This window comes from Oryzias melastigma, linkage group LG4 (genome assembly GCF_002922805.2).
Source record: "Oryzias melastigma strain HK-1 linkage group LG4, ASM292280v2, whole genome shotgun sequence".
Taxonomy (NCBI): domain Eukaryota; kingdom Metazoa; phylum Chordata; class Actinopteri; order Beloniformes; family Adrianichthyidae; genus Oryzias; species Oryzias melastigma.
The window spans coordinates 20,427,115-20,446,653 of NC_050515.1; the positions used below are offsets into that span (position 1 = coordinate 20,427,115).

Consider the following 19,539-nt stretch of genomic DNA (forward strand, 5'->3'; position numbering starts at 1 on the left):
CCTTCAGCAACACACGTTCAAGCAACCATTTTCAATGAAAAGATCGTAAATGCACATTTCAGTCCTCCGCTTTTGAAACTTTCACGTTTTTGCATTACCACTTACATTTTTACGACTATTTTCAGCCTCTACGTACAAAACATGCATTCATTGAAAGCACATTGACCAGTCAGGGACTCAGACTTGGTGGTGACATATGAATGTTTTTTTAAGTCACACTAGTGCCAACAATTTGAAAACTGATCATGGGTGAGAAATGAATAATTGGTGTTTGTGCCCGGTTGGAATTATGACACCAAGTGTTTCATCCTGTATATTGGAATAAATAGATTTGCACCACTCTGACATTTCACACCACGCCTCTCCCAACTGTGGGAGGTGGACATGCACGAGTATCGGGTAACAGCAATCCAGTGTTTTCATCATGTAATGAAAGCTTGTTCTTGAATGCTCGTCACATGCCCTGTACACATGAACGTAGCATCCTGCCCAAAATGTCTTCAGTCTTTGGGGGCATTTTTAGATTCCATTCATTGGGAAGGTTGTTTGCTAGAGTTTTGCAACAGTTTGCTGCAATTTAGCCAATGGAAGATTCAGCTTTTATGAAGGACTTTCTGTTTTAACGTGGTGGATAGGTACATTTTTTTCTCTCACATATAGGTCTAGATCCCTAAATTTCGTTCAGATAATAAACGTTTATCTCGACTACTACACCATCTAAAAAATAGAAAGCTGTTGACAGCTGGTATTTTACACATATATAATCTTAAGTTCATACATTTATTTTTTTGGGAAGTTAACTCTTTAAATTCTTTTGACACCTGAAGATTTCCATAAATTATATTGTGAATATTCTTATCAGTCGTTTGTAGTAGTGTCAAAATACTGTCTTTTTTGTCATTGACTTTTTTTTTCATTCCTTATTTTAGAGGAAAAAAAATATTTCAGAGTAGATCCTTTAATGTTTTTGGAGTTTAAAATAAATGGTAAAATTACATGATCTTATATACTTTAAAATGCCTTGTGCTTTTAATTTCAATAATTAAAAAAAAATCTTTAAAGGTTTTAAATGTTCATTTAATGTGGTGAATATTTTCTCGTTTCATGTTACAGTTATGAAATGAGAGATCCATATTTTATTTAGTGCAATTTGATGATTTTCTCTGATGTATCATATGTATTTAACAAGAGGTGCTTGTGAAATTTCTCAAAAATACAAGTAAGTTATACTTTATTGATATTTGGCCAGTTGTTCTCTTTGTAATTATTTGCACAAGAACACATTGTCCTCATTTATGTTTTAAATGGACAAAATCAAATATTTGTAACAAGTTACTTTCTGTATTGGTGAGTAATAAACTTGTACTCAGTTTTTTAAACATGGAACAGAGCTCCACTTCTCCTCCACACCTGTGTATATCCATCTGAAGGCCTACATTTTATCCAGAGTGGAAGAGCATGCAGACCTGCAATGGCCATGGTTGAATAAATGTAGCTCGTATTTATACAAATGTCACGCCAGACATGAACCCCGGTGTAAGTGAGCGCACACATGCAAACACGTTCATGTTTAAAGTCACATTCCGCACTTTCAAGCATGCAATTTGGCAGCGTGCCGCCTGTGCCGAAAAAGAAATGTGAGCACCAAATGCAGCATGTATATCTTGTACGTTTAGAACCTTTTTAAGCCCATGGCTGTCTTTGGGTCAGGATATTTGCTTGGCAGTGGACCCCCATGCTGACAGAGTCTGGCTTACTTCCCAGAACAGAACTATAACTGCCAGGTCGTCCGAGGGGCCCAGCAGCCAACCCCCCCCAGACACAATCAAACACACACACACACAGAGCGAGCCATGTACACAAACGTCTGGTCCTGAAAGCGGCAGCTCTCAGGCTGAGACTTACATAATGACAGAGAATGGAGGCATTAAGGCAATTTGTTTGATTTAAGTTGTCAAGCCATCGTGGACCCTGCCCCTCCCAGCTGGTTTTGATACCAGCTGAGTGTGTGCAGGTTGGTATGTGTGTGAGAGAGTGTGAAACACCTCTGTAGAGGCAAATCAAGAGCCTCAAATGCACAGAAATTAGGGTTGAGAGGAGTTTTCATGACTGCATCAAGTTATCAAGTCTCTTTATTTCATTTTGCCCAACTTTGAGTGTCTTTACCACACAAGGCCTAAATCTAAATAGAATTTTATCCACTGATTAGATAGTTGGAGTTAGCAGCAAAACAAACACACTGAATCGTAAAACATTTTACATTTTTTAAAAATTAAAGGACACATTGTTGTAGGGTAATTCTTATAGTACCATTTAAGAACATGCAGACATTTAGTTAGCTAATTTTTTATGTTGTTAATTTTAAGGTCACTTTTGAAAGCTGCCAAGTGAAACCCTCTGGTTAGTTTTTAGCTTAGTTTTTATTTATTTATTTTACAAAAAAATGGTCAAAAACAGGCATATCCAAAGTGACAAATTTGGTTCGCGTTTAAATTTAAACTGCAAGCTCTTGTCCAAAAATCATTATGCGGTTCCCCAAACTACTTCTTGATTGTGATTGGCTAAATTACCTTATGAATTACCTTATTGTGAACCTGTGGTAAAATCCTGTCGCTTCAGAGCCCCAAGAGTCAAATGAGAAGAACAGAATTGTTTCTGTGATCTTCTGAATAAGATGACTATTAGTCTTATTTTCCTGTTCACATAATTTAAATAAAAAGTTTAAGAGTATTTGATAGTGGATTAAATGTAATATTTCATATAAATCCCAGATTTAATGTTGACAAAAGTTTTTTCCAGACATTTTCTTTATTTCACTTCTGATCTTCTAATCAGACATTCACAGTAATTTCAGCAAATTCTTTACTTCTGTTTTAGATGAAGAAATAAAAAGAATCCCATTGCAATAAAATGTTCATTAAATAATTAATTTACATTTAACGTCATTATTAAAGTTCAAAGAATGTGGACTGAATTGTTGGCCCTCACACATTTTCACCTCAAAAAATCTGACCCTCTTTGCAACAAGTTTGGTCACCCCTGCCTTATATACATTTTCCCTGAAATTCAAAAAAGCATCAACCTTTAAATTTCATTATGAATTTTCCTAACTATGTGGATGTTTGTGAGATCATATTGTTGCTCTAAAATAGTTCATTTCCTTTATTAGAATCCAGTATAACCAAATTGCATTATAAAGCCTCAGGGACAGCAGGATTTTTCTAAGACATCCGTTCAGTCTTCGTTTTTATTTGATTTTTATGTTGAAAGACTGAAATTTTGCTTTTTTTCTTCTTGAATAAATGAACTCGGCCACAGTGTGGCTGATAACATGTGCCTTTGTGCAAAGACCCTCTCACTTTCTCTTCTAAATCATAAAACTATAAATGAAAATGCCAGAATGCAAAGTAAGGTGTGAGTAGAGCGTCACAGGTAATTACACTGAGCTGCGGAGTGTAATTGAAACTGATTAAAACTGCTTGCTTTGTGTGCGCCTGAGTGTGTATTCACTGCGAGTGGAATAGAGGCCCAGTGTTCTCGGGTCCCGGCTTTAAATAAGGGGTCTTTATCTGGCCGTGTGCGCAGGGCTGATGTGAAAGCACTAAAGGGTCGGCGCGTTTCCTCAGTTCAGACGTGGCCCATGCCGCTCGCTCCAGGTGTGGTGACCACTAACCAGCAAGGCTTTTAACTGTCACGCCTGATTTGGAGCCTGGGGCCAACTTGGCACGTGCACAAGTACACAGTGTCTGGTACACACGGTCATGCATGCGCACATCCATTTCTAATTTAAACCCAATCCCCTTCTCCCCTGAAGCCTTTTTAGGCCCCATCCTCTCTTTTTTTCATTCTAGAAACTGGGATTCTGGGAGTTGGAGTATATTGAGTTTGACAATGACTTTAAAGCACTTTTTAAGTTATCCTTTTTATAGTATTTGCATCTTTTTAGGCAAGGAATCTAACTTAATTGCTGAAAAAAAACTTGGTTTCACACTTAAAAAAAAAATGTGTTGACAAGATTTAGTTTTTTAGAAGGATCAAATATTGTGTTAATTTGTGAAGTTTACAGCCAAACTGTTGGAGCTATGCATCGACACACAGTAGTTTCTCGTTTCATGTTCAGAATAAGACGAGTATTTTTTTGGCAGACTTGCACAACGTGCTGAAAAAAAAATAAAGATGGCTACTATTAAAAAATAAAAAAATGCAAATTAAAAATGACGAGGAGCATTTTTTCTGCTTCTATATTTCATTAGAAGACACATCCTTAAGTCATTTCATGGTAGAAAAATCCAGTAGTAGTGATTTATTTTTTTATTTTTTATTTTTTTTAAATATATCCATTAGCAATTGTTATAAAGCTAAATATAAAATCAAAAGTTTTTGGAGGGATATTGCAAAGCATAAAACCCCCCCAAAACAAATGGAAATACAACAATAATTAACAAAAACAATTAGAATAGTGATTTTAAATTGTATTTAAGCATTTAAAATTAGGCAAAGTACTAGAGACTTTCATCATATCTGACTCCATATATTGGGTGAAACTGTTGTATTTTATTTGTTTGTTTTTTTCTTTTTCCACATATTAAAATTTCCTTTATTTTGCATTCAGTGCAATTATTACCCAAGACAAAGGTGTTTAATTTTGCCCATCGGTTCATGTTAGTTTCATCACTCTGCAAATCTCCAAACAATATTCAAGAGATTTTGCACTAAGCTCCTATAATGACAACAGCGTGTGTCCTTTTCTGTGTCTGTTTCCCCCTCAGATCTCCTTTGATCTAGCCGAGTACACCGCCAACGTGGACGGCGTGGGCACGCTGCGCCTCCTGGATGCCATTAAGACATGTGGTCTGACCAACAGCGTCAAATTCTACCAAGCCTCCACCAGTGAGCTGTACGGCAAAGTGCAGGAGATCCCCCAGAAAGAAACCACCCCCTTCTACCCGCGGTCACCTTACGGTAATACGAACGTGTGGGAGATGAAACAAGGATTTCTAACTTTAACTTTTCAGCATTTGTCAGGGACTTGCATTGATGTGTCTACAGCACTTTCTCCCTTGCTCTCATGAATGTGTGTGTGTTTCTGAGTCGGGGTGAGTGAGTGAAGGAGGTTCAGTGTGTGTGTGTGTGTGTGCTCTCCACACCCTGAGGCCAAACATCTGATTGAGAACTGGAGTGGCTCTCATTTTAACAAAGACACCTTTATATCCACGGCACTCAGCACTCACTTTTAACACAACACGCACACACACAGGGGCTGTGCACGTGTGTCACAGCTCGGGTTTCATGTTCTCTCTTGTCTAAATGCTCTCCTCACTGACACTTTCCTCATCTGTCAGCACTCAATCTGATGCTGCATGGGAGTTCGAACAGGACTGCTCCTCCATTAATTAGCCTTATGAGGGTGTAGGGGGTGGTCACCATGGCAGCCTCCCTTCACCTCCAATGTACATCTTGACCTACAGCTTAATCAACAGGCACCTCCCTTCATTTGCTTTGGTATTCCCCTCGTTACATAGAAAGATGGAGGAGGAGGAGGAGGATGGTGAAAGGGAAAGAGAGGAGAACTTTTTGCCCAGGCCTGCTTTTGGTCAATCAGCAGGAGTCTGTGGTTTATGCTCCTGACAGTGAAAGATGATCTGCAGGGAAGCTGTGCTCAACCCCGGCATGCAGCATAGTTAGAAGCGTTAATCTTTCTCTTTTTGGGGACTTTTTTCCCTTCTCCCTCCTCAGATTAGTACTGTAAATTCAAGCCTTTTTAATGTGTCTTTGTTTTCCAAGCTGAAACCTACTTTACTAAGTTTTGACTTTATGTGCAGATCATCAAATCAATTTGAAGTCTCAAAATAACTTGATTAAATAGTTTGAATCATTAATCTTTAATATGACGTGCTGTCAAAGACCTGCTGCCTCAGCTTTGTGCCTAAACATTTCAGAGGTTATTAAGTTGGGTTGCAAAGTTAATTGTTTGAAGGTGGTTTGAGATGTAATGCATTTCTCCTCGTCGTCTTCTCCTCTCAGGAGCTGCCAAGCTTTATGCCTACTGGATTGTGGTGAACTTCCGAGAGGCCTACAACATGTTTGCTGTCAACGGGATCCTCTTCAACCATGAGAGCCCACGAAGAGGTGAGTGAAAAGCCTGACATGCCCTCAGGAAATCTCAAAATGAAATTCAAATTGGTGTTTAGTTATAACTATCATGTAGAAATGTGTTCTCCAATGTTCAGGTGAAACAACTGCACAACTTGAAACCAATACAATGTATCTCTTTGTAATGCTGAATAAGTGTAAGGCTTTTACAAATGTTTGTACGAATGTTAGTCGGTGGAAGGATGACTGCTGAAACAAACCTCATGAAAACACTCTATTACAGTGGTCTCTCACTATATTGCGGTACAACATTTTGTGGTCTCGCTATTTTGCAGATTTTGGTAGTGCAATTTTGCTAACATTTTTTTCTTTAACAGCCCACTGTGTTCTGCGTCCTGATTGGCTGTTGATCTTATCAATCTCTTTTGTGCCATGTCTCTTGTAAAGAGAGGCTGCAGAAGCCGCTTGACAAAGTTACATAAATCTTCAACCTATTTTTATTCTATAATACTTGTCTTATTTTTCTATGAAGGTTTGAACATTGAGAGTATAAACGAGAGAGAAAAGTGTGAAGATGTTAACTATCTGAGAATAGTGTGTAAAATGTGTATTGAGGAGTTTTACAACTTTAAACATCTATAAGCCTACTTTGCTGATTTCACCAATCACCAGTTACCAATGTAACTGCTAAATGAGGAAATACTGTGAAGTGTATTGTGATGGGTTTTACAGCCTTAAAACGTCTGCTATAATCATAAAAAATGAAATGACCACTTTTTCTAGTGCGTTATCTTTGGAACAGAACTTCTGTGATAAATAAGGGACCGCTCACTGTATTCCCATGCAACAGGGTGAAAATACCTTTCAGTCACAGATTCTGCAAATTGCCCCACCTAAAAAGATGAGAGAGGTCTGTATTGTTCATCATAGGTACACTTAAATTTTGAAAGATAAAATGTAAAAAAAATAATCCAGGAAATTACATTGTTTTAGTTTATTTGTATGATTCTGAAAAAAGTATTTATCTCCTACAAACAACAATTCTGTCTGTCACAGATCTGCTACTTCTTCTTTAAGAAGTTCGACCATCCTCCACTCATTAGCTTTATTAACGGCACCTGTTTGAACTGATTGTCTGTATAAAAGACAGCTGTCCCCACACCTTTAACTCTTTGATGCCTGCAAATATGCACCAAACCACTTAAGCTACAAAATTAACTTAATTTAGCATCTACATGAAAACAAAAACACAAGGATTTTTTTTTTCATAGATGGAAATAAACTCAGGCATAAAAGGGTAAAACAGTCAGACTTCAATCTGTCCATCACGACCAAGACCAAAGAGCTGTCAAAGGACACTATAGACAAGATTGTATACCTGAACAAGATTGAAGTGTACCAATATACAACAACTTGCAGAATCAATGACTACCAAATACTGCTTTGCCTCACTGTCAAAATATCATATAGACTTGATTAAAAATTTTAAAATAAGCAAAATTAAGCCACAGTTTTTGAAGTGGCGAATTTAATTATTAGACAATAAATTAACATGTTCACAGAATTAGGTTTAAAAGTCTTTACAAAGCCACTTAAAACAAACTGAACTGCTTAGATTATTTTAATGATGATCTAAGTTTCAAATGTGATAGTAAATTGGGAAAATCCTGAAATAGCGTAGTTTGCTGCTGTCAGGTGTCGGTTTGACCAGCTGTGACAGGTGTGCATTCATTAGTCTGAACTGTGTCTGAACAAGGTTGTAAAACTACCAACTGTTAAATGGAACAAGTGTTGAAGGTCGTCCTCAATACTCTGTCGCCGTCTGCACAGACTAAATCACCAGCACATCCGCTAACAGGTTAAACTAATTACACACAAATACAGTCAGTTAAAAATAAAAAAACTTTGTTTGATTAAATAAATAAATGTTTAGCTTCCATGTACGCTGGGCTCATGAGTGTTCAAAGTTTGTAAAGTTCCAAAGGCAAAACTTTGTTAGGTTTAGCCAGGATTAAATATATGTTTCCTTTCTGCAAATATTTTTTTGGCTTAATTTTTCTTTCTGCCAAGGACTTTGAATTCACAAAATGCTTTATTTTCTACATGTTAACCAGTTTGAACACTAGTTTTTGAAACCCATCCATCCATCCATCTTCTTGACCGCTTCTTCCCTTTCGGGGTCGCGGGGGTGCCGGAGCCTATCCCGGCTACTGAAGGGCGAAGGCGGGGTACACCCTGGACAGGTCGCCAGTCTGTCGCAGGGCCTCAATCACACACACATTCACTCTCACATCCACACCTAGGGGCAATTTAGAGTCACCAATTAACCTATGAAGCATGTTTTTGGACGGTGGGAGGAAGCCGGAGTCCCCGGTGAAAACCCACGCATGCACGGGGAGAACATGCAAACTCCACACAGAAAGGTCCCAGCCGGGATTTGAACCGGGGCCTTCTCGCTGTGAGGCGAGAGCGCTAACCACTTGCGCCACCGTGCAGCCCGTTTTTGAAACCATTTTTAGTTATAGCATTGTAGCTTAAAACTGGATAAAATATGTAAATGTTCAAAAACAGCCTATATTCTTGCTATTCATACAAAATGAAGAAGTCTTTGCACCAACTAACAAGTTTGGAAATCCACAATTAATAGGTGTGATAACATAATTGTGCAATAGATGCTTCAAAAACGGCGAGCATATACTTTTGACCAGAGATTTGTGAGTGGACTGATTAATATTTTTATTTAAAATAATCGCATAAAATAACTTGCATGAATCGATAAATGCTCATCCTGAGCAAAAAAGAAGTTGACTAAACTGAAACTGTCTTCTAAATAAGTTTTGGAATCTTGAACTTTTCAGTGAGATATTTTTTTCCTCTACATGTAAACTCTTAATTTTTTTTCTCCTTTAATATTTATCTTTTCAAATTAAGTGTCTTTCAAGCTAGACAGAATAGTGCGCCACTCATCAAGTTGGATATTTTGAGGACAGCGGATTGATATATGTCAGTTTATGTGTTACTAAGTTGGAGTGTTTGGAAGTTCCTTATCTTGCCTCAAACATATCTTGACCAGGAATATAAAAAAAAAGAACATTTCTGGAACTCAGTACACTTTTAGAATTTAATCTGTTTTAGCCATTTTTTTTCCTTTTAATTACTTGTAATTATTTTGTTTCTGTAATAGCCCTGATGACATCACCAAGTAAAGCAGTGAAACACACGACAAACCATTACTGTATTGAGTAAAGATACTATATACTGTATATTAAGTTCTACTTCTTCACTGGTGGAGCTAGGGTTCTCATAACTACTTGACACATACTTTCACACGCATTCTGACATGTAGTGAGTGGGTTGTGGTCACATTTTTAATATGTGCTCTGAGCCCTGAGGGTCGCCGGCACTGGTTTAACCCGATTTACACGCCACCGCGACTCAAAATTAATACCACATGACTGCAGCCCAAGCATTGTGCCCAGGTCAGCCGCTCAGGTGTTTATGATTTATTCCTTAATGAAGGCCCTGGCCACGACCCCAGCCAAGGTTAGAGGTCATCCAGTAAACCCTAATTGGTTACCACCGATAGATAGATAGATGTGGGAACCAGTGTAGGTTACTGCTAGTTCACCAACGATGGTGCGCTGACGTCTGAGGTTTTTTTTATTGGAGAATTTGCTATTCAAGTGTTACTGGGAATTTTTGGGGGTTGACAAATAAGAAGAAGAGGTGGTTTGAATGCAGAAAGAATTGAAAGATCAAATGAATTTGTATGTCGAAATGATCAAACATGCCTAGTTTTATTGTTCTATTTGATTATCTCTATTTCCACCACTTTATTAATATTCTTTTAAGGATCTTTTCAAAGCCCTCCAAGAGGTCTTTTTGCCTTTATGCCTATTTTTGTTAAACAATTTTTTAGGGCAAAGTCAGCCTGATTTCATATCAACCTTTTCTTGTGCTGGTCAACCTTCCAGCTCCTCCTTTATACATTAAATTCTTGCTGCCCACACTCGTGTATTTTTCTTGTCCGTTCTTGTTTCATTCCTCGCGATCCTCTTCTATCCTTACAGTCAGCACGTCTCTCTTGCTGACCATTGGGTTTCTTCCCATCACTCTGATAGTCAGAGTTTCAGTTCTTGTTGCTCGTAAAACTGGATCGCTATTGTGATGTGGCCAGATGTCCCATGGCTGCCTTGCACAACCCTATGCGGTGCTTGTGTTGGCTGGGTTGGCCAGTGTTTACCCAGGCCCCCAGGGCCTGCCATGACCCTGCCGCAGCAACACTGGGGGTGTTTGGCAGTTGGGTGTGCAGTCAGATAGTCATAAGAGGGAATTTGAGGGGAAAATGTTCTCCTGCATGTTTTTTCTTTGAGTTTAAGCCCTTACTTTAAATCATAAAGTGTAGGGTAACTTGGCAAGCACTGTCTTTGTGGTAAACTATTGTTGATCTTTGGCAAAATATATACTTTGAAAAGCATGTCAATTAATATTTAGGTGATGTTGACTTGATGTTATTTTGTGGAATCTGGACTTATTGTTGTCCCCTCTTGAAATGTTTTGACGCTCGGCTTTATCAGTTTACTCACTGTGAAAAGCGTAAATATTTCCCTTTTAAAAATGTCCTACTTGTGTTGACCATCCATTTGTGGGATCAGCATTAGGGCTGAGTATGTGGGTTGAGTTCATAGAAAATTTGCCAAATTTTATCCCAATGTCAACAAGCTAACATGGCTATTGCTTTCAGCTCAAGCTTGTGGTATCCTGCTGCAAATCAGGTACCAATTTATAAAATATGTGAACATAAGACCTACTACAGGGCTTTAGGTGTTTTATCTAAGCATTTGACTGATAAAGAACCATGCAACAGGGGAATCTTGTCTTACAAAGCCATGTTGCATCAATTTTTGGAGTGAGATCTAGATAGGCTGTTGAAGACAACACCAAGAGGATTGTTTCCTCACCCAGTCTTCCCCATTAAAGTCGTATCATTTAGAGGAGGTAGTGTGATCATGTGGGGAAACATCTCCCTCAGTAGAATGAAGAGGTTTGTCATCATTGAAGGAAATCTCAATGCAGATAGATTATTATGCTGACTGTCTGCAATCACTGGTATACCCTTATCTTTACAATCTCTTATCCTTCACGATGACCAAGCTCCTTCCCATAGAGTGGTATTTACAAAAGACTACCTCTAGAATTTGGAAGTGGAGAAGATGGAATGGCCTGCTAGCAGTCCTAACCTCTGCCCCACTGAAAATCTGTGAAATTAGCTTGGATGTGCGGTTGGTTCCAGAGTGACAAAGACAGCTATTTTGACTAACTTTTGACAATTGCTGGTTCAAGATGAGAGTCCATCCCTTACAGCTGTATGGTGATGAGGCTCGTACAATAGCACCAGTTTGTAAATGCATGTTTTTTGCAAATGTGACACCATTTTAAAGTGTGTGAGAACTCTCTAGGTTCTATCTGAATCTTCATTTTAAAATGTGAATAGATCTGTGATGTCAGCTTTACTACTTTTGACAATAACTTTCCCACACTGGGGAATATCTTTTATTAGATGTGATGTTGTGGATCTGCATCCAAAGCAACTACAGAATTAGAGCCATACCAAGGCTTCAGTGTCATATGCTGAAGTGACCTAGCTTTAGCCAGTTATGTGGTGATGTTTAAAGGAAATGGCTGCTGGGAACAGCTGAAAAGGGAGTTCTGCTTCGTTCAGTGCTCAAGGCGACTTAATCCCAGCAGGAATGCTGCTCTGGTTTCTGTTACCATTCTTATAAATATGAGTGCTCAAACAACAAATAACCGATTCCCATTGTTCTGCAACACAAACCTACACTCATGAAGCAGTAAAGAAAAAATAACCCAACTAAATCCAGGGTGAAGCAAAGCAAACAGAAGCCTCTATCTGCCATTTGGTTCACACCTCTCCTAGATCCTTTCTGGTTAGCCTAGCTGTTAGCCATAACAAACACACTCTCACAGTGACACTGATGAGAGGGATTAGCGTTAGCACCAGTGTTAAATGGACTCCATATTCCCCTTGACATATGAGACAGTGCAGTGCTCCAGTCTGTCGGAAAGAGTGATCAACGGGTAAACCATGCAAATAACCAGCTCTTGTGTTTATTATCTTCTTTTATCCAACAAACACGGCCCACCTGAAGCCTTCAGAAATCCAATTTTGAAATTGAGGGAGAAAAGCCTTGTTTAATTTATAGTTATTAACTGTCTGTTGGTCTGGGGCTGCAGTAAATCAGCACTGATGTATGTTTTTTTGTGCGTATGCACTGTTGATGCTGCTGACCAGCTCCAGTTGTGGCCTTATCCTCTGGTTTATTTGGGGAAGTCTCATCCATCTCTCTACTCTGAGAGCTCTGTGGTTCCCGCTCTGCAGTACCGAATAATATACTGTTATGTCAGGCGTTAGTGTTGGTGATGCTGGAGTGGAACTGCCAAAGTCAATGCTGCCCTGTAAGAAGCACACAGGGGCTCTGCCTCTGCATGCCTTGGCTTCATCACTCTGCTTGTGTTGAAAATGGGCCCAAAAGGTCAGGTCGCATGATAGATCTCAAAGAGGATATGTTTTCTGTTTGTTGGAAAGGTTAGTTTCAAAGGAATTTTCAGATGGAAATGACTCAGTCAGCCGTTGCCGAAACACTTGGTCATTATCCCTTAAGATGGAACAAAATGCAAAATGCTGTTTTTTGCTTTTTAGCTTCTGTGGGTGTTGATGAGAAAGGGGCTTAGTGAGCTCGGCCTATACATCAGCTGTACCGTGGCAAGGTGAGGAGCAGAATTTAAAGCCTCAAAGCGCAGATGATGACACTCCTCTGTCTTCAGACATGCTTTTGTCTGACAAAGCCCCATTCCTCTGTCTACTTGTGCTTCAGACATATCACATGCTCATTGATATTGAGTTGCATCTCAACTGCAACTCTCAAATCGGTGTTTGTTGCTCCGCATCTCCTAGGTAACCAAGTGCCGCGATGATTGAGTACTTGCTTTAAGTGGTATATTTGCACAATTCGAAGGTGGTGTGTCACGTTTCTCAGACTGTCAAGCCCTGACAACTGAACCTGAAGGTGTTTTTGTACTGCATGTTAACTTTGTGAAACTGGGTTGTTGCCAGCCACAATTAAAAATTATTTTTTTAAATGAGGAATACACTCTTAAGTTCTGCAAATTTAAGTGGTGGGTTAGTTTTTTTTAAACTTGATGAGAAAAGTCAGTTTCTCCTTCTCTTTGCTTATCCACACCTGTGCACGATCTTTAACCTCCACGCTGATTGTTTTCTCCTTTTTTGTAACGAAAATTTACTTACCTTGTACTTTGGAGTCTACCAGCTTTATTTCAATCCTCATTGCATCACATTTCTTTTCCTTCCACACCCTTACTGTCAGTTGTCATCCCAAAACAAGAGCAGCAATCTGTCAGGTGTGAATAGACAGTACGTTGGCGGAGATGAGCACTTGACCTATCTTGGATGCAGCTCAAATATTCTCTCTACGGTGAGATCCAGAGATCAGTAAGAATGCAAGTTGTGCAATAATGGTGATGGCAGACACTGACAGGTCTTTGGTCAGGGTGGAATTTGGCCAACACTCAACCCAACAAAGATTTCTCCAGCAAAAGCTCTGAGTGCTCCTGCTACTCAGGTATTTTGTTCATAACTCAGCAGAGATAAAGAAGATGCATGCATTCATTCTGATGTAGACATAGCTAGAGAGTTGAACCTAAATCCTAAAAGGGAGTGGAGATGGAAATTAAGGGTTACATTTTTCACTTTAATTCTACCACAAAGCCATTCACTCCCCAAGGCCATTTCTCAAAGACAGAGTAGGATTATGGGGTTTGCAGTTCTGGTTGAATTCCAAAGCAGGTGTGTAGCCCCTTTTGTTGAGGTAACCAAGGGGTTCCTATGACAACATTGGCAATTAAAATACTGTTTTGCCTTTTTCGTTTTTCTGCCTTCAAAATACAGCCAGTTCAGACAGGTTCATGACAAAAACGGCTGAAATATCTGGAAAACTCTTGGAACGACTCTTTGTGTTCAGCTTTGTGGATAAAAGTAAACTATCCAGTGTTCTATTTTAGGAGCATTGCTTATTAAAACAGTCTGGGCTACTAAATCATTCAACAATTTTATGAAGAACAGGGTCAACTTTAGTTGGTTACCAAGGAAAAAAAATATAGTCGTGGAAAGCAGGATTAAAAAATGCTGTAAATTTGAATATTAAATTTGAACTCAATTCATATTTCATATTCAAAAGAAATTTTTTTTAACCGAATGCAAAATAAGGCACTATTTCTGCTGTTCTATAACCAAATGATAGATCTTCTAAATGAATGTTACAGAGGACAGAGCTGAACAAATCACACTGCGGTTGGGTTTCAGGAGATGAACATAAATACACTCGGACAGAAATATAAATGTGTGTGAGTCAGACTTTTGAGGTCTGGGTGTTAAAGGTCCATTCCGTCACGCAGTTTGAGACTTCATAATTCACCTCTCTCCTTCCTGCATGAATCTGTTGAGTAACAAGTGTCGCTTCAGCTCAAATCTCCTCAAAACCACTGTCCCCTCCCTGACTCTCCCTTACTCGAACCCCCCAGCTGACAGCTCCTGTCCCCATCCTGTCTGGGCCCACATGGTTGGGCTTTGGAGGGGAGACATCTCCATACATTTCTCATCACCTTCCTCCTCCTCCTTTTCCTCCTCATACTTGAGCCCAGCTGTGCCAGTGAAGCCTGTGCGTTACGTCTTTCCCGTTTCTTCTCTGGCTAGCAAACACAAAAGAATGGTGGAAAAAAAAAAAACTATGAGAGAAAGAGAGTGAGTGTCAGCTTCTGGCATGGGTTTTGCTGTCTGCTCAGTTTTCACGGCCTGTGGTTTTATTAGACTTTCCGCTGGGCTTCGGGCAAGGTTAAACGGCCACCACTGCCCCGTTTGGGCTCCGAACCTCGTGTCAGCCCCCCATCCCAGCTGCCTCAGCCCCCTCCTACTAGCTGTCCTGGAGTGCTGCTGCCAGTAAAGGAAACACATTAACACCCGGGCCAGTAACAGAGCGGGCTTTGTCCCGGACCAGGCAGGCCCATCCATTACCCCCACACTTTGGTCTATACTGCACCAATTAGAAAAGGCAGGGAGCAGAGCCACTCCAAACAGAGGTGTGAGCTTTACAAGGAGCCTACAGGTGTGCTCAGGGGGAAATAATGCACTTTATTACTGATTGGTGCACTGTGCTACACCGTGTTCCTCTGACACCTTTTAAGAGCCGAATCAGCTTTGCCGAGTTTTGACAACCTTCGTTTAACCTGAAAACTCAATTCTCCCTTGCTGGGTTGAATCAAACCTCAGCTCCACCTTACTGAACTCTTGTTGCATTACCTCGCCCCATTGGATTACAATACATGTAATGTAGAAGTCTAATTTACCATTTATGTTTGGGGTTTGACCCTGAGGTTATTTCAGATTTGCCCAAATTGTGATATGATTGTGTAAATGCATTAGAATGAGAGAATAATAGCATGTAAAACAAAAATAGTGTTTGGTTTTGACATTTAGCCAATTTTCAGCAGCTATTGTGCAATAGAGGCACAACTAAAGTCCATCTTTGCTCCATCTTGATTTTCTTGACATCTGTTCACTCAACTCTTTCAATTTTTACATTCTCGACATTTACATTAAATTGCATAATTGTCAAACCAAAACGGTGTGACTACCGAGACCCACTTTGGCCAAACTATGACAAGTAAGACACACAGTGTGAAAGCATTGCTCCTCTAAAAGCAGCATTGACTAGGCTGCACATAGTCTTCTGTTTGCAGAACATATGACTTAATACACAAATATTTTGTCAGCATAGAGATAAAATTTCATTTGACAAAACACAAGTCAGATTTAATTTTTACTCCGTCATTAATTAGAATGAATGAATGTTACTTTTACCATTTTTTTTGGGGTAAATTAATCCTTTCTCGTCCTACACCCTTTTGTTTTACCCCAACAATATTATGAAGATACTTATTACAATCCCAACAATTCTTATAGTTTTAGTATTGCATTAAATAATCCAGCATTTGTTGTTTCATTAGCTTCTTCATTTTTTTTATCTATTCCAATAATTCAAAATTTTATGAAATAGGTGAACAACTTGTTCAAATGGTTTGTGAGACACATGAAAGAAAAAGCATCTCAACCTTGAGTTTTCGTTCGTCAACTGGTTGCTTGCTGAAGCTTGATCATCCGTACAGTAGTTATTCCACAGGGGAATTTCACTAATTTGTCTACTTCAATCCATATGGTATTTTTTTGGAAGGGCAGTTTATGTATAAAGGAAGGGAGATATTTAACATGTGATTTTAGTTTTGACTTAAAAGATAATTGCTCTACTCTTATCTATTTGCATAACGATCTTGCACAACTCTGCCAATTTGCGTTTTTTTTTCCACCGTCATATAGACTTCAACAGTGATCCTTTCATTTTGAGACTTAGAGAAACGCCAAAGAAAGCGTGATGGTAAACAGTTGAATCAAAAGAAGCGCAGATGTCATTTCTTTTAGTTCCAGAAGCAGGTCAAAGTCAACGGCTCAGGATCATAGGACTCGTCTAATGCGGCATGACGGCATCCTTTCAGTCCTATTTTGTGTGTATCAGTATGATGAATGCCCTGCACATCATGATGAAGTAAGAGTCTGTCTAACTGATATGGATGAGAGCAAACCTGACAAACACGAAGCATCAGAAGCCGATGAGTAATTGTTGTTTAATATCCGACTACAGTAGGTATCTGCCAGAACAGATGACCTGCCAGAGTAGAGAATGGCCCTGAGGCCTGCCTAGATGCTCATGCAAAGGCAGGACAGGCCTGACATCGGAGGGGTTTTCCATAGATGATTAATGAATGCTGTGTGGACATGTGCTGTGCCTAAATCTCTCTGTCATAAAAAAGAGATTGAAAGGCTTGTGAACAATAGAAGTATAAAGGGTAATCCAGAATTTAAATCTACTCAGATCATTTCTTAAAACTTTATTAAATTCCAGCTTTTCATGCCAACAAAGAAGCGTTGACTTGGACCCATGTGGCCCACCATCAACACGTAACATGCTGTATTTTCTTAAACAAGCATGTCTAACCTTCCCTGGTCTGCCTCTGCTCAGTCTGCCCAGGGCCGTCGACTCTATGCAATAATTACTACAAATTCAGTGCTTTCACATGATTGGGTACCGGGGATTTTCCCGTGTGTGAACAAAAGCTCTGCTCCATGTCAAGGGAACAGTGATACAGTGTGGAGTCAGAATTGAGCTGTCAAACCATGGCACAAAATCATGGCAGGATCCAGAGCACCTAAAGTATCTCTAACTGTTGTATTCACACAGGATTAGGAGCTAAAAGCTCATTAATACCCAGAAATGCAGATGTAGATGTTAGATTAGTAGCTGCACTGGGTGGTGTGTTTGGTATTGGTGTCTCAATGATGTCCTGATGTTGACAGATCTAACTTTGGTTTGGGTTTTAGCCCAAAACAGTCATTTGAAGAGTAAAATGAATGTGGCTGTAATGTGAGGTCATAAACAAATTTCACTGAAGGTTGATTTTCAATTTTTGTTTTGGCCATAATAGAGAAGAGTGGTGTTTTTGTCTATATTAATGTAGAGTTATGCAGAGGAATTTTGGAGGAAACTCGTTCTTATCTGCTTCTCCTTTCTCAGTTTCTTCTTTGTTTGTGTGTTTTGGAACAGACAAAACCTATAATATTTATGTCCTGAACAAGCTCTGATTGAATTCAGAAGATGCCAAGTTTTTTTTTTTTTTTTTTCATCCCATTTCTTTTTGTGTTTTAGGTTCAAACTTCGTGACGCGTAAGATCAGCCGTGCTGTTGCAAAGATTCACCTGGGCCAGCTGGAGAGCTTCAGCCTTGGTAACCTGGACTCCAAAAGGGACTGGGGCCACGCCAAAGACTATGTGGAGGTAAGAGCCACACAACATGAAGCCGAAGAAATCCACACAAACGGCACATACGCCGCTTCAAAGAGGAACGGGCTACAGATGTGCACGTAGCTTTAGCAGGGCATGTTTTCCCAGATCATTTGAGGCCATAGTATGTGATCCGCATGAAGCCTTGTATGATTCCCTGCCAAAAGAGAAACAGAGATGGAGAAGGAAAAGGGCAGTGAGAGGAGAGGGAGAGGGCGGCATGCTGTGAGGCCACAGACTGCACTCTGGTTTCCCACAACTCACCCATGTCCCAGATCCCTCCAGGCCTTCGCTTGCTGCAGAAGAAAGAGTGATATGAAAAGAACTTTGCGTCCCGTGGACGATGACAGAAATATTATGTTTGGGCTGAAGAGACGGTGCCAGCAGCAAGCAGAAAACGAAGTGGAAAGATGAAACGAGAAGGAGGTCACCCAGTACGGGAGCAGACGAAGCTCAGTGTTTCTGAGAGTGTGTGCGCTGGAGTGTGATGGGTTAGGGTTGGAACACGTGTGCACGGCTGTTAAGATGAAAGACTCGACGGGTTGCCATGTCGAACAGCAGAGGCCGTGTAGCAAACTGTTATCATTAGGAGGTGATGGTGGCGCAGGTAGCAGGGGGTGCTCTTTGAGACGGGTGAGAGGGGTGAGCGGGTTATGTTGTGGACCTCAGTGTGAGGTTGACTGTTGCTGGGGTGGGGGGCCGTGGCGTTGCTGTGGAATGGGGGGTATCTGAGGCATCAATCACGATCTGATTATAGAAAAATCTTCAATTAATCAAATTGGAAGAGTTTGCTTGGAGTAAGATTTTTCTGTGGTCAGAAGAATAAAAATACTTTTGAAACACATTAAAAGCTGACTGAAAATTGTTCCAATTCAGATGTAATGTTAAAATGAATCCTAGATTATCTAATTGTGAGAGGTTTGAAACAGTCTGATAAAATCCTTTTTATTCTTTCATTGGAGCCATTTTATTTAAACCACAGTTACCAGCTCTACATATTAACAATTAGATGGGATGATTTGTAAAAAACACAAATGATTCCAGATACCCAAACTAAACTATCATTCAGATTCTTTCCACATTTTAGATCACCTACTGAACTTAATCCTGTGCAGGGTCACAGGGATGCTGGAGCCTACCCACCAACTCACACTCACATTCACCGCTAATTTATCGTCCCCAATCAACCGATGTAGCATGTTTTTGGATTGTGGATGGAAGCCACAGCGCCTGAAGAAAACCCATGAATGCACAAGGAGAACATGGTAACTGGACACTGAAGGATTTAAACCAGAACCGAGGCAGACTGCAAACTACATTATCAGGTTTTGACTTTCTGTTTATTTACTGTGCTGTACTGTAAAACAGATCTAAAGCTCAAACTTTTAAACTCTGAAAATAATGTAAGAAAACAGATATGAAACATTCTCAAATTTGGTCAGACATTTTGTTTAAGCAAA

At 39.7% G+C, this 19,539-nt stretch overlaps 1 protein-coding gene across 1 annotated transcript in view; it reads left to right on the top strand.

Annotated features, from left to right (window-relative positions):
- gmds (GDP-mannose 4,6-dehydratase) overlaps positions 1 to 19,539 on the top strand; it is a 173,163-nt gene that overhangs the window by 51,367 nt on the left and 102,257 nt on the right. Inside the window, exons 5-7 of the mRNA XM_024279290.2 lie at positions 4,770 to 4,962; positions 6,025 to 6,129; positions 17,946 to 18,073. Of these exons, the coding sequence (XP_024135058.1) occupies positions 4,770 to 4,962; positions 6,025 to 6,129; positions 17,946 to 18,073 (426 nt within the window). The remainder of the gene's footprint in view (positions 1 to 4,769; positions 4,963 to 6,024; positions 6,130 to 17,945; positions 18,074 to 19,539) is intronic.